The sequence below is a fragment of the Panthera uncia genome, assembly GCF_023721935.1.
Source record: "Panthera uncia isolate 11264 chromosome D3 unlocalized genomic scaffold, Puncia_PCG_1.0 HiC_scaffold_8, whole genome shotgun sequence".
Classification (NCBI taxonomy): domain Eukaryota; kingdom Metazoa; phylum Chordata; class Mammalia; order Carnivora; family Felidae; genus Panthera; species Panthera uncia.
In genome coordinates this window covers 78,778,351-78,794,562 of record NW_026057586.1, presented here as the reverse complement: position 1 = coordinate 78,794,562, position 16,212 = coordinate 78,778,351, and the positions used below count along the sequence as shown (strand labels likewise).

Sequence of the window (16,212 nt, the reverse complement as noted above, 5' to 3'; positions counted from 1 at the left end):
CTTGTCCCGCAACTTCCTGAACATCGAGAACATTAAACGACGCCATGGCATCACTGGAGGGGGTGAAGGGGCTGGCGTTGTATGGAATCCGAGCGGAGCAAACGGCTGGAGGCTGACGGTTCTTGAGCGCCCGGTCAGATTTATCTACAGCTGATGTGCAAAATGTCTAAATGCATTTGAGAAATAACTTTTCTGCCTCAAAGAGGTTTAGCTACTGTCGCCAAATTGGTACAGCTAGTGGTTATGAAAACCACCTCCCCAAACTGTTGGATAAAGTCCCATCCGATGTATGAGCTGAGTATCTGAACTAATGAACACCTGAAGAAACACCATCTAATTCTGATGATTAAGGGGCCTAGCCTGATTACAACGGATGCAGGAAGTGTGTAGTTGTTTAATGCTTTTGTGGCAAGCAGCCTTACAGCGCTGTGGCTGGTGACTGACGAGACAGACATCAAAATGGTCTTCTCACTGAAACGTGGCCTCGCTTTTCGCCATCTTCGATGGTACAACTATAATAACATGGTCACGGCGTTGCGTTTGCGAAGCATTTCTCAGAGACTCAGCCTTGTCCCTTATCTGCAGATAAAATACCTGAGGCCGAGTAATGTCAACAGCTTTACCTCTACATTCAGACAACATTAAATTCAGAACAATGTGTATATCTCTAAATGGAAGAAGATTAAAAGCAAGGTTTCGGTTTATCCAAACTGTGTAAGTTCTGCCAAGTCCTGGGGTTCACCGTTTTAGCACGAGATTCTGCTCCTAAGAGCACGCAGGTTTTTCCTACTGGATGGACCCCAGGGGAATACCACGGTGGCTGCTGCATGGTCCACCAGAGCCCTGCTTGTACCCGGGGTGTTCAATGGCACACTACTCTCACCAGCCTATAAATGGGGCAGAGAACAAGGAGAGATCTGTTATTTCTAAGGCACATCAAAAAGAAACTGACCCAGACCATGAAGAGAAAGGAAGTAGAAAACAGACTTGTAATGTCTTCTAGGATTGACTACAATCTTAGAGCTGGGAGACACAGATCTGATCTATTCAAAACAGTTAAAGAACTAAACACAAGGGCTCCTAATTCAATGCTGTGTGTGTGTGTGTGTGTGTGTGTGTGTGTGTGTGTGTGTGTGTGTATGCGCGTGCATGCGTAGTCTCTAAGCACTGCTCTAGGAATGCAGCTGTACCTTGGAGCATGAGAATGAGAATACAATCTGAGAACAGTTGCTGGTGAGGGTGATTAGGGCAGTAAAAGTCTATGCCCGTGTTACTCTGGAAGGTAGAGCCCGGCTACTAGCCAAGGACTATTCAATCCATTATGCACCTTTTGAACAGGCTTAGATGATTCTGTTACAAAGGCAGGATGGGAGGGAAAAAAGCCACTCAAATTTCAGTAATTCAATAATTTATTCCTCTAAAAAAGTGTGTAAAAGTATATAGCTCTCATTCACAAGGTATATATGAATGACATTTAAAATGGAGGCCTTTTAGTATTGTTTCTTTTTATCAAAGTCTCTTAGTGTACTGTCCCAGCGCGATACTGTGGTTTTAAATGAACTTCACATATTTTTGTATTCTTTCAAATTGTTTGCTATATATAAAAGAAGCTCACTGCAAAATGCTTGAAGGAAAAAAGGAAACCAAAGAAATTCAGAACTTCCCAGAAATGTACAGCTTTTACATTTAAAAAAGGTTCTGAAATATACATACAAGCATGCTGGACAACCCCGCCCCTCTCCCCTCCCCATTTCCCCCTTTTAGTTCAAACCATGGTAAGAGTTCTGATTTCTGCAGAATTTCCAAAATTAAAAATAAAAAAAAAAAATAAAATAACTTCTCACTCTGTAGCAAATCCAGGGCTTGTACATTTCAGATTAATTCAGTAAAAAACTCACAAGTAAAATAATGCATATTTAAGGGAAATATTATACAGACTTTTTCACACAGAAGTACATAATAAGATTTTTTAAAATCTATTGCCATTCATTTATTTTTGCACAAAAACGTATAAATATGTCACCAGCTTTTCTTAACTTAAAAAACTTAAATAAAAGACACCAGATGAAAACTACCCTTTGCTGCCTTTTTTTTTTTTTTTTTAATTTTTGTAGGGGTTTTTTTGTTTTTTGTGTTTTTTTTTTCTTTTTTTGCTTAGAATTGGGTTTCTAGGGAAGAAAAGCCCCTGCATTAAAAACAGCCCATATTAAAAAAAAAAAAAAAATTCAAAGTTCTGATGAATTCTGGGAAAAAAAAGCAACCCCAAAGTGGTAAAAGATTACAAATATCTACTTTACAATTTGTCTTCTCACCAAGATAATTTTATACAAGTTTACAATCTTCATCATCTATGCTCTTCAAAAGGCCTTGAGAATTTTCCTTTCTGATTAAGAAAAAATAGCACTGCAATATTTTTAAAGTCAATTTTACACTGTACACATTAGATACAAATGGTTTGATATATCAGATTTTTTTAACCTATACATTGCGAAAGTCACCCCCACCCCCAACTGGTGGTACAGAGAATAAAATTATCCATTTACAAGTTATTTCTCTGCTTACATATTCCCACCACACAACTTTTTTTTTTAATATAATGTTTTAAACGTTAGATTATTTCAAGAAAAATACTTTTACAAAATCATATCAGTTATTACATTTTCTTTTTTTTTCTTTTTTTCTTTTTTTTCTTTTTTTTCTTTTTTTTTTTGTTAATAACCAGGATATGGAAGTCTCTTGGAAGAACTTTAAAATTTGCATGATTCTCTCTCCACAGATGACTAGAGCTCGACAGCCTGACCAGCGCGGCTTGCGGGAGGCAAGCCCGCGCCCACTGCCCTCAGACAGAAACGCGCTGCAACGTCAGGGTCAGAAACGGGGTCTTAAAGACAACCCTCTTGGGCCTGGAATGAGGAGTCATAAAATACTTCAATTAGCCATTAATGCTTTAAAAAGGCATTTTTTTTTTTTTTAAAAAGTCCCACCACAAAGGCTCAACTTCAAGTACTAATTTAATGGTTAAGTTGTAATATTTCTTTGAAATAATATTCCTATGGTCCAGAAAAAAGTCACCATATTTGTAACTGATTTTATGAGCAAACACTTTCAATTATGATATGTACATGAGTCCCTTTTGATCTAATGAGAGGAGAGACCTGGCTTTCAATAAGAATTCGCTAGAAAATATATTTCCATTGTGACTGTATAAAACTAATGAAGGTACTTGGCTCCACGGCTCTGGGTGGAGCTTGACTGCCTTCTGTACAAAAATGTTATCCTTCGTGTAACGCTGGCCGCTTTTAATAAGAAACATGGCAGAATGTTTTACCCAGTTTGTTCTTAATAAAGCCTACTGCTGGGTGGTTTTGAATATATTACTTTTCAGGCATGTCTCCCCAATCTGTTTTCACTCCTTTTCCGGCTTCTAGGACAGAGGTATGTAGTCAAAGAATCCTATGGTGGGTCTGAGTTGGGTTTCAGCTACTGTACCTGGTCCTCATGACTTAAAAAAAGTAAAAGTCACAAAAAAAATATGACAAAACAACTTAAAATAAATAAACAAAATGAAGATGTCTCCAGACCTTTTGTATCTACACACAGGTATGAAGTCGACCAAAGCATTCATGCCAACCTAGATGGGACCACTAGGGAGACAGAAACCCCATTATGAAATCATATACTTGAGCTGGTTCTTATTTTTAAAAAGTTCCAGATGGTGGAGTTCAGGTAACCCACAGGCCATACACCAGTAACTAGAGGATTTCATCCAAAAGGGCTAAACTGCCCTTGTTCTTAAACGGAGACTGGAAACACAGACTCTTGTGCAAAAGGATACTGTCTCTTCTGTTGCCCTCTTAAAAACCACCACCACCACCAAAAACTTCCTGTGGACCCGTGGTTTGGGGCTGCACACACCAGAACACTGGCTAGAAGTCACCGCTTATGGAAGTTTCCAGGTCCATGAGAGAAGTGTCAATGCATCACTCTGGTAATGAACACTGCAGAAATGACATGTGCCTGCCGAGGAGTAGTCACAGTGCAGGACTGTGGAGAGCGGTCTCTCAAGAAGAGCGTGTGGGGCACGTGCAGAGTGTAGCAGGTTCCTTGGACTCAGGCTGCAGGGAGGAGGAACCCAGCCAGGGAGAACAAGTGCTTCTCCAATTAAAGTATGTTCATGATGGCGTTGTACAACTGAGTGAGCACCACAAAGTGGACGGGAAGGCAGGAGGTGCGGTCCTGGGTGGCCGGATTGCACGTGAGCCAGGACAGAGCGTTGTACTGCTCCAAAACGAACCTGCCGGAGAGAGCACACAGGTCAGGGCCACGGGCCACAGCAGCGCTTTTACGTTTTAACGTTCCACGAGTCAGCAGGACGAGGCTCCATGTACGTCAGTCTTTCGCTTGCCCCCGGGTTTCCTCGTGGTTCTTTCCCCCCCGTACCCACCTCATCTAGACCCACACTGTCCAGTATGGCAGCCACGGCCACAAGTGGATTCGGATACGCTGTATGTCAAAAAGAGTTGCTGGATTTCAAGGAACTGGTCTTTTAAAAAAGCAGGCGAGATGGCTCATGAATATTTTCATGTGGGTCAACTACTGAAATGATACTGCTTTTCGTATACTTGATACTACTTTGATGTATCTTTGATAAAGCCGACAAATTTATTTTTGAAATCAACCTCATCCATTTATTTTATTATTTTGATGTTGCTACTAAAAACAACTGAATTAGATATGCAGCTCACATCACGGTTCTACTGGACAGTGCTGCACTACAGACCCTGAAAGCCTGAAACATCATGTTGACTGGATCCTCGCTTAACTATAACTTCTAAATCATTTAAGAGTTATTAGCGAACACTAGAAGACGCCTGCAGACTTCCTCAAGGTACATGGAGAATGCTCATGGTCTGTTAAAGTGCGAGAGAATTAGCATATGCTTCTGGGAGACATTTCCCAACTGTGGAATTCATGCTCTAATGTTATTTATATAATCTATGTCAGGGGGAGTAAAAAATGCTTTCAAAGCCAAGTGCTTTATGTCCCAGGCTCTGTCTTCTAACCACCCACCCCTAATTCTGATCTATTTTCATCACCATAAAACGTCTCCTTTACACAGGAAGCACGGGCCACTGTACGTGCACACACGCGTCAAACGGAACCAAGAATACCAGTCTCCCTGACCTGCACTCGTATGTGGGGTTTTGCACGCAGCTCTCCCTGGCTGCTCAGACGGTACTCCGCTGCACAAAAGGCAGCGCCTTTTCCACACTTTAAGTAAACACCTTGGAAAAACAAAACTAAAGGAAGACTGTAGCAAGCTGTAACTGCTATTATGCCTTAAAACAATCTACCTTAAAACGTCAGATGTGGTTTTGGAGTCAAGAGGATGGGGAACCCGCTGAGAATTCCTGGCAGGGAGAAGTTCATCCGTCTGTGCTACAGAAATGTGGTGGTGCAGCGAAGCCTGGCAAGAGAACAAACACGGTTACTTTCCCGGCCTCTCGGCTCCCAGGAGCCTCAGTTTTAAGCTCTCGGTAACCCTGATGTGATCCCAAAGAACTCCACACCCTGGAGGTGGAAAAAAAAGCTAGCTTTGCAAATACCAGTGCGTCACAAATGATTCGATAATGTGCCTCTTCAGGTCTTCATCTGTAAAAGGCCCCACCATCTCCACGGCCTGGATACGGCCGACTCTGCCCTTGTGGTGGTGGTTGTGTAACACGTCCTTCCATCCTGACTTCCCATAAGTGGATAGATCTAGAGGCTCAATTCGGCTCAGATCCTTCTGGGGGGCGGGGAGGGCGCGGGGTGCAAGCACACTTCGTGGCTGGCGCTACGAGCTCCCTATGCCTCACCTCGAGAGGCGTGAACGTGCGCCGCCCCACGTGCAGCTCGGCTCATTGCTGCCGTCAGCACGTTCCCGGCACGCCCCACCCGCTATCATGGCTTTAGCACACGTTATGAAATAACTGAGACAGGCAGTGTGTTGAGGACAGCTAATATAAATGCTTCTTTATTTTTTAGGTTTCAGATTAATGAACTGTTGTTCCAGTAGCTTCAAAGGGTGACTAAAATGTTCTGGTTTTCAGCACGAACCCTTGGATTTGTTTCAATCTACTGCTACCATTGTTCTTTTTTATGTTCAAATTGTCCCATCCTTGGGCAATGGGAACCCTCCAGTTGGCGGGCCCTTTGAAGTAACTCTAATGATCTTAAGTAACTTCCCTGCTTTTAGGTGTGACCATATATCCTAGGTTCATCTTGAATCCTTCTTACTTCAGACCCACACGTCAGTCCATTCTTCAAAGGAACTCCGGTTCTCTTGAATGATAAATGGTATTTCAGAACCACAAGTGCAGCAAGAGCACTGTTTACTGATCCTGTCGCTGCTCGTAAGCTTTCTCAGTAGACCAAGCTAAAAAATATGTGTATCTTTCCTAAGAGGAGAAAATAAATCTAGGTTCACAGTGACAAGTCTAATTCAAAATAAAGACGACACCGACTTATGTGGTAGAACTTCCTTGATTTCATAATAATATGTTACAGCCATTAGTTGAAAGAAACTGCTTCAATTGTTTTTGGTTTAACCTTCCATTATTCCTTTTAGAAAATACAAGTAGGTGTGTGTGTGTGTGTGTGTGTGTGTGTGTGTGTGTGTGTGTCTGCACACACTTTATCAATTACTACAAGGTAACCTACACTCCACAGAATGATTATATTATAGTCATCCTCCCTTTGTTACGGATAACTAACACTCCACTGAATGGATACACTGGTTCATTCGGCCAGTTCCGGTGTTTCTAATCTTTTACATTTATCATTTTTTGGTTTTGTCAGTTTCTTCTGAATAGATTTCCAGAGGTGGCCTCGCTGCATCAAAAGGGAAATGTGTGGGGCGGTATCACTTGGCTGTCCTACTGGCACCAGGGCCATCTCTCCACAGTTCTGCCAATGGAGCATGTTGTCAAACTTTAGGCCTTTTGCCAATCTGTGGTTGAGACATGGATTTCATTCCAGGTTCTTTCATCCAAACTGGAAGGAGGAGATCTTTTATTTTAACCCTTAATTTGCATTAAAAGGTTCTAAGACACATACAGGAAGGAGCATGTGTAAATAAATGTAAATTTAGCTGCCTCTTGCCCTACTCTAATGAAGAAAGCTGAAGCTTGTGGGGGAGGGGGGGCAAAGGGGGAGAGTTCAGCCCACAATGATCACATCCACCCAAGCTTAACTTCACCGGTGGCAATGCATTGTGGACCTGGGAGAAAGACTGTTACATACGACCACGACCACGTATCCACCCGACATGTGCCCTGAGGGCCCCACAAAGTCTCCTCCTTGGGTTAACGTGATTGCTTCCCTTGTGATGTGGTTTCAGGTTTCTCTCCTAAATCCTGCTCCCCCCCCGCAACTGTAATGAAAATGTCCTCAGAGTATAAGTAGATGTGAAAGAAAACAGGGGACACGGTGAGACTGTGGTGACTGAGACAATTTCAGCAGAAGTCACTCCTCCCCCGAAAATTCAAATATGACACCAAACCAACCTTTAGGAAGAGGGGGCACTGGTTCTGAGCCTGGGGACATGATGACCAAAACCATTGGGGGAGATTCTCCGCTTTGGCAGTTGACACGAAATACCCAAGGGCCAGGGGCTGCTGCTTCAGCTCCTCGGGTGCCTCTCTAGAAAGAAGACGCTCACCCTGACTCTGAAAAACAAAGTCCCGAGAGCATGATCAGCGTGTGACACTTCAAATAAAGTTCTGAAAATCAACTTTATCAAGTCATTCTGCACATCATAGTCCCCCTTCTGACAGCTTTTCACACAAAAACGCCAGGTGACCGAGAAAGGTCAATAAGGAGAGGCACGGTCCCTGCTGCACGGACAGACATCGGATGAAAACTACGGCCCAGGCGGAAGGTACCAGCAAAACTAACTACATCAGTCAAGCAAATACAGGTTGATTTGCTCTGGTTTCTTTTCTGTTAAATGTTGGGTGCGTTCCGTGGCATCCGGCATCCAACTACACGCGGGAAGAATGGACTCTGGCAGCTGAGGGAGCCCCCAAGCCCAGGTGCTCCTTCACCAGCAACCAACTAAAATACACAAGAGCACCTGACCGTCTACTGTCAACAACACGGACACTGGGAAAACAGGACACTTCACGGCTCTTTGGGTGGCGCCAGTGTCTCTGACCTCCCGGCACGGGGGGACCTGCCTGTGAAGAGGCCATGTTTTCACTCTCCGCAATCTCCTTAAATACAAGACTCCTGCAAGAGCCTGACTGTGCATTTCTGCAACTGGCATTTTCCTCATCTTTGATTCTTTTAGCTGGCTTCAAGGGTTGAAAGCAATTATGCAATTATTATTATGCAAGCAATAATAAGTAATCGTTTGTTTTCAAAGGCCTTCTGTTTTCAGGGGAAAAAAATCATCCCCAACTATTACATCAAGTTGTATTTTTGGTTAAAAAATAAAAACTTACCCCAGCCTTGAACAAATTCTTTTCCCTGTTGTAATGTCTTAATTGGATATCAAAGAATGTTTAACGGTTCAGAAAGAGGAAATCCTGAAAGCCTCTCGGGGGGTCAGCGGGCTGCAGGTGCTGAGGACTGAGAAAAGGCCGCCTGACTAGCTTCAGAAAACAGTGCGGTTTAAACTCTGACACTCCATTACAGACTTAGGGCTTGAGGCTCCAACAGAGGCAGAAAATACAGCAAACCTCTGTTTCTTACAAAACTAACCTTACACTTCAATTACCAATTCTTTGTTAATGGATAAACCAAATTACAACCACCACGACAGAAAGGGAGTTGCTGTTATTTCCATTTCACAGATAAGGTAACTAAGGCTAAGACAGGTCAAGCGAGTTTGTTCAATGCCACAAAGCTAGAAGCCATACAGCTGGAACTCTGAGCTCCATTTACCAAACTCTAAGGCATGCACTCTTAGTTGCTATTTGCCTCTAGAATTCACATTAATCCTAAATTACAACTACTTAATGTAAAATCTGTGGACCTGGTTCCTATCACACCAATCTCCAAAGAACCAATAAACTGTCATTAACTGGCAAATGACTATGGAGGAAATAAACACATTTAAAATCCCTTCCTTCTAGAAAGGAAAAATGGGAGATAGGTAGCTCCATGAGGATAGTTTACTGAGTTGCTCTCCCCTGGTTTTATCTGCTCTTTGACTAACGTTTTAAATCTTTTCTCCTGATTGTCCTTCAGTGAACTCCAGGCTGGCAATAAAGTTCCACAGACAGAAACCTAAGTCCTCTAACTACAACTCTGTGTCTAAATGAGTGTGAGCAGAGTTGGTTATTCCTGCCCACTTTAAGATATTGGACACAGCCATTTTTCTATGCCTTAAACCCTCAATCTCATATTTTAAACAGAAGGTACAAAAGAGTAATAAGGCATGAACCATCTACCTTTTTTTTTTTAATGTTTATTTAGTTTTGAGAGGAAGAAACAGAGTGTGAGTGGGAGAGGCGCAGAGAGAGAAGGAGACACACAATCGGAAGCAGGCTCCAGGCTCTGAGCTGTCAGCACAGAGCCCGACATGGGTCTCAAACCCATGAGCAGTGAGATCATGACCTGAGCTGAAGTGGGACGCTTAACTGACTGAGCCACCCAGGCGCCCCATGAATCATCTAGCTTTTAAACAAAGTTAACACAAGCTATAGCAGAACCTTTAACTCTTCAATCCTCTGTTAATCCACCTCCAATATCCCTGGGATATTTAAAGGTGAAACTGGTTGTAAACTCTGGTGTTTTGTCTTAATCCTAGGGCATTAACCTGGACACTTCTCCAAAATCAACCTGTGGGCCCTTGCCATTTTGGCACCTAGCTACAGAAAAGACTGGAACCGTATAAACAAAGGCACCAGGATGTGAAACAAGAACAGTAAGGCTCATTTCAGAATAATCAACCATCAACAATGTGTTCTTCAATTAACACAGTTACTTTACGTGTTAAAAAAGCAGGGCCATTGAACTAGCCTCTGAAAAGCCACTATTTTGGCAAAAAATAAGAAATAACTGGGAAGCAGCAACCAATCGACCAAAACTAATTTTTGCTAAGAAAACAGTCATTGCAAAATGCCTTCCTGCTGATAAAACATATTCATCAGGAACATTTTCGGGAATAAGAACGCATTTCTTTCAAATTCCTGCCATCGTTCAAAACAGAACAACTACAGAGTCACTTTTCCACACTGATTTCGCTCACACCAGGGACCAAGACCATCAGGAAGAAAGGCGCACAAAGCAAAGAGGCAGGCAATCACACTTCTGGAGGATTACTGCCCCTGAAGGCCCTACTTCAGATCATTCTTACCCGACTATGCTGGAAGTGAGAGCCCACACCAATTCCAGAAGGAGAGCCTGGGGAAGGAACTGGGGAGGAGTTGGGAGAGGAATGGAGGTTGCCAGTCATTAAGATGCCAATGTCATTATCCATATCATCTGGGAATGGAAGGTCAACAAACATGTCATCTAGAAAGGAGGGAGAAAAAGCACAAAGATTTCAAAAATAATCTATATCCGCAACTTCGACAACATACTGTTTTGTTGGCCCATCACCATTACAAGTGCATGCTGTTAACAACGTGGGAAGATTTAATGTGTGTCTACTGGATGGGAGGTACTGAAAACTGTTTTTTTCATTTTATGTTCTGTTCAATGATCTTCTAATGTGAAGTATTAACAGACTGGAGAAATAAAGAACATAAAACAAAACTCCACGCTCTGTAGAGCCTCCAAGGGCACATAAAAAAAAATGGCAAAACAGCTAAAGAAGCAATTTAATTATTAAACAAAGTTAAAATTGACACCATCCAAGAAAACAGCAGACTCTGTCCATGCATCCAATTAGCATCAAAAATACCAGAGGTTGAATTAATGCATGTTAATAGGTGTGAACTTGCCCTGAAATTGGAGACCTATTCCAAAAGCAGATCAAAGCATGATGTTTTCACTAAGAAATCCTCTCCCACATTATAAAAGTAAGGTACACGGAGAACAGAAAATTTGGAAAGAGAAGTATAAAAAGGGAAAACCATCACCCAAAATGCAATTACCGTGAACATTTTTGCTACGATTCTTATTCACATATCGTTACTCCATTATGATCAGACTGTATATAAAACTTGGCATCCTTTTACCCTCCCCATTTAACAAGAGTAAATGTTGGTAGGTATTAAAAATTCTTCAAAACCCAATGCAAATGGCTACATAATACTGAGCATTTTACAGTTTGTAAACAGCCGCTGCTTAACAAATGCCTTAATAGATATCCAAACCAAAAACACTGATGAAGAATACTTAAATAATCAAATAATGGATTCCCCCCCGCCGACCCCTAGAGACAGGAGCTACTTCATGCCTAGTGGTCTTCATCCTTCTCCAATCCGATCACCAACTATTTACTGCAAGAGTGGCTCCTGTGTGCAGGACACTACAACCGGGTATTTTTTTGCCGTTAGTGATAAACAGAACACTAATTATGCGAGAAAGGGAGATATTTATTTGGGCTCGGCAACAGTGCACACAAATCTTCCAGGCCAGACAGACTGCCCCAACCCCGAATACCCTCTTCACGTTCTCTACGTTGCTTATTGCAACACAGGCAGCAGGGCACCCAGCACACCCTTTAGCTCTGCTCCTGTGGGAGACCTGGAGCTCTTTCCTTTCGCGCCTTCCACACTCACCGTTGTTGGGGCTGAACCCGTCTTCGTTGGGGTAGTTTGCCGGGGCCACCTGGATGGTTGACGAGGTGGGGAACACCAGGATGTGTGTGCAGGAGGCATCTTGAGGGGTGTTCAGCTGCGACGACTGCATGTTCAGCGCGGTGCTTCGGCCAAATACAGAGCCCATTGTGACAGCGTCTTGCAAAAAGACAGAGAAAGAGAGCGAAGTGTACCAATTCCTTCTGTGCATCGGTAAGTAACTCCAGAAACGAAGTTACAGGAGAACCTGAACTGGAGAGACAGGAGTCTGACACAACTGCCAGGATGGATACACATCCGAAGTTCGACCTCACTGTTAAAACAGCTTCCCAGAAATAGACTCTAAGCACAGGGCTGTAATAATCCAAGCCTCACTGAACATGGGGAAGGTTAAAATAAAATCAGACTGAGCCCACCAAAAATTTTTTTTCTTAAATTTCTACTTTTGTATTTTAGAAGGGGAGAGAGAGTGTGTGTGTGAATGGGGCAGAGGGAGGAAGGGAGAGAGGCAGAGAGGGAGAGAGAGAGGGAGAGGGAGAGGGAGAGGGAGAAGGAGAGGGAGAAGGAGAGGGAGAGAGAGGGAGAGAGAGAGAGAGAGAATGAGAATGAGAATGAGAAAGAGAGAGAGAGAGAGAGAGAGAAAATCCCAAGCAGGTTCCACGCTCAACACCGAGCCCAACACGGGGCTCGATCCCACCACCCTGGGATCACGACCTGAGCTGAAATCAAGAGATAGACACTCAACTGACTGAGCCACCCAGGCACCCCACCACCAACTATGTTTTAACTACTTATTTAAGAAGTAGTTCTAAAATAGATCTACTTTCTCTTTTCCTGTGGTTGCTCACAATTTATAAAGTTCTCCTAAACAACACAATTCTGTAGACACGGTACCATTCAGCGAATAACTATTATAACTAACATTTACTGAATGCTTACTACGTGCCAGATTCTGTGCCGAACTCCTTATTCACGGACGTCATCTCACTCAGTCATCGTAGCTACCCTGAGGTAGAACTATTATCCCCATTTCATCGTGAGGACACAGAACAAAGACGTCGTGAAATCTGCCCAAGTGGTGCAGGCAACAAGTAACCTGGGGCCTAATGAGGCCAACACAGGACATGTGCCTCTCACTGGACTGATGACAAATAACATCATCTCACATAACGCTACTGGTTTTTATGGGGATGGAATCTCCCATCTGATCAGAGAGAACTGGAGGATAAGAACAGACTAAAAAAAGGTATAAAACTGCTTAGCTAAAAAATTATCAAATTGCTTAGTTGCTGATTTTTTAAAACTTCTGTGGCCACAATCTTCTGGCTATCCACACCCTGGGAGTCGCATTTACTGAGAGCTTACCACGGGCCGGATACTGTGCCAACTCTTTCAGCTCTATTTGCCTCACCATTCCTCCGCAACCACATCAGAAACACTCCAAATATCCTCTGGAGGCTGCTTACAGATTCCGTCAAATATGTGTCTTCAAACACACACTCCAACACGTATCAGGGTGGTGTTCACTTTCGTGGTTTTTGGAGGGTGATCCTCATACACTAACAACAAATTAGGGTCGGGCAACAGTAACTGGCCACGACTCTAAGAGCTCTCAGTCATATCCGGGACTTACGCTGTCTTCCAAACTACGGTCAACAGAGATAACAAAATCACAGACCACTCCCCTTGGAAGAGACCAAATTTTTGAACCCGAAATACAATCTTCTCTCACAAAGATAATAAAGATCTATTCTACACTTGTCTGTAGACTTGAAGATGGAAGGGACTGAACTGATGTGATAACCTAATTAATGAAAACGGTAAGAGGAGATTTACCTGGCATCACTACAAAGGACCCCTGGGGCTCCATGGCAACCAGGCAGGCACTAAGGATAGAGGGAGAGTCAGCGGCAGAGATCCCACACATCCGGCACACGTCCTTGAGCCGTTTGCTGATTGTCTGTAGTGAACATTCGCCAAGGAGGATACTCCAATCTGAAACCAAATATCACAGTCACACGCAGTCTTTAGAAATTCATCGTGATAGGAGGTTTGAGCGTTTTACCGGATTTGCCTGGTAATTGAATTTCCAGGACTGGGCCCCAAAGGGAATAAGGCTTTACACAGGTTCCCCTCCTCGTTACAAAGAAAATGTTACTTGGCCTCCCTTACACGTCATTAACAAAGACACAAAAGGCCTCCTATTCTGTATGCTGAAATCATGTCTGAAATGACCTGGGAGAGTCCAGCACAGACCCAAACAGATTTAGGTGCTTCAAATGTTCTTTGAGGATGAGGCCAGTCTGTTCCATCCTTTCTCCTCCTCCTCTTACTCCATGTCTGGTTCTTTCACTGCCCCTATCAGCCCTTTTCATTAGAAGAATGCACAACGGGGGGCAAACCTCTCATTTCTGTTTACTGCTGTCTGTTGACTGTTTCCGGGAAAGGCAAGCTGAGCAGAAACAAGGGGAACCCTTGTAGAAGGCCCCAAAGAGCTGATAAACAAACAATGGGTGTGAGTGAAGCGCTCCAAATGATGTGACACTAATTGTTCAGATTAAAACGCTGGCCTAAGTTTTCTTTCTAGTATTTGTTTACTGCCTTCACCCAAAGGTACTATGTGTACTCAGAGAACTGTAGAGGGTTATGTTACTCCAGGAATGGAAAAGGACTTAGACCTCTCTTTTGACCCCCAACACACATCATGTTCCTGTGGCAGCACACTGCCACCCATATCGTGTCCACCAACGAAAGACTACTCCACCACAGGTTCTCTGCTTTCACATAGTTTTTTCAAATAAGCTGATCTCCCCGTGAAGAGGTGAAAGGAACAACTTTTTCTTGTTTCTTACTCCTAAAAAACCTCCAACTGAAGTGGCTAAAATAAAAGTGGCCAAGTCATGAAGAATGTATTTTTAAAAATTATAGAAAAATCAAACAGGCATGAGTTCTGTATTTAAAACCAAGTAAGAAAGGAAAAGCATTACCTGAATTTTATCACAAACACTGGTGATAAAAAACAGAAATTCACAAAGCTAACTGAAATCTACAGGCTCTCATATGATACTGCCCCATAGAAATGCAATGTGGTGCGGGCCTTACATCCCCAAAGGGATGAAATACAGATTGGTAAACTGATTTCCTGTACACTAGGCTCTTCTTGGTGTCTTTATCCCTCAAAAGTACATTTTCTCTCAACCTTTTGATGGGATCAGTCACACTTCTATCCCTTTCCCGTAAAAGATAAGAAGAGTGCCCCTTCTAAAAAATTATACAAGGGAAGGCAATGGCCTTCGTAACTGTCCAAGACAGTCACCAAGTGACTAGACACAGCTACGTTTTTATCCCCTCTTCTCCTTTTCTATTATATTCTAACTTTTCCCAAGGGTTAAGAGTAGCTCAAACCCTTTAAGAGATAAGATTGACTACAAGGCCGACCAGGAGAGAGGATAGGACTTCTGACAGAAATGAAATGAATCCCCCAATGCATCAGACCTCCAGGCTACTGATAGAAGATTCGCTATAAGTATGCTATTCTTTAAAAAATGAAAAGGGTAATATTTTCTATTGGCCTACAGTATAATTAGTAGAAAAAATTTTGCACACAATAGATTCCCAACAGTTACCTAATACTTCTGTAATTTAATACACGTAGAAACCGCTATTAAATCCTGACAGTTCACTGACTAGAGCACTTGCTTTAATCCAAGCTGAATCGCGTGAGGGGTTTTATTTCAGGGACTCCACAAATACCTGATACAAATTTCATGCAAAGAAACAATATACGCATTCTAATGCAAGGGTCCGCAAACTATGGTCTGCAGATCAAATCCTGCCTACCGCCTTTTTTTTCTTTTCTTTTTTTTTTTTTTTTGCTAAATAAAGTTTTATTGGAACACAGCCAAACCCGTTCACTTAGGTATTATCTCTCTATGGCTGCTCTGACTTTACAATGGCAGAGCTGAGAAGCTGCAACGGTGAAAAGCTGGCCTGCAAAGTTGAAAATATTTATTACTTGGCCCTTTCCTTAGAAAGTCTGCTGACTCGGCTCTAATACACCTGCATGCACAAAACCACCAAGCTAATCTGTGCTTTGCTTTTGTGTAGACCTTAGAAGGAAACTTCCCCCATCTCTATGTATGTACTGAACTTCTTATAAACGCGTCATTAATTACTAAGGCTTTAAAAAAATAACGTAGGCCTATGCATACTGCTCATGCAAAGTAGCTACACCAGCACAGCAAATGAGCTGGACTCAAAGCCAGACAAGGCTGCTGCCACCGATCAGTTGTGTCGTTAGTTACTTTTAGTGCTCTGTGACTGACTGTTACATTTATGACAGGAAATATTAGCAGTTGGCAGGTATATTTAGGCATGCAACTTAAAAAAAGTCTGCTCTCTTAAGCTTCCAGGCTGAAAAATATCAGACAGTGGCAACGTGAATAAAGACTATTCCAACTTGCACCTACTTGTCCTT

General features: G+C 42.7%; 1 protein-coding gene across 5 annotated transcripts in view; it reads right to left on the bottom strand.

Moving 5' to 3' along the window:
- Positions 1–1,658: 1,658 nt before the first annotated feature.
- The window catches only part of MED13L (mediator complex subunit 13L), a 304,813-nt gene continuing 290,259 nt past the window's right edge, over positions 1,659–16,212 (bottom strand). For 4 of the 5 annotated variants that reach the window (XM_049619895.1, XM_049619896.1, XM_049619897.1 and 1 more), the window contains 6 exons: positions 13,572–13,730; positions 11,718–11,894; positions 10,346–10,503; positions 7,548–7,709; positions 5,355–5,467; positions 1,659–4,294 (listed from right to left, as the gene is read on the bottom strand). In XM_049619895.1, the coding sequence (XP_049475852.1) occupies positions 4,162–4,294; positions 5,355–5,467; positions 7,548–7,709; positions 10,346–10,503; positions 11,718–11,894; positions 13,572–13,730 (902 nt within the window). In that variant the 3' untranslated portion in view covers positions 1,659–4,161. Of the gene's footprint in view, positions 4,295–5,354; positions 5,468–7,547; positions 7,710–10,345; positions 10,504–11,717; positions 11,895–13,571; positions 13,731–16,212 lie in introns of those variants that run through there. The other variant, XM_049619899.1, reaches the window with a different exon arrangement.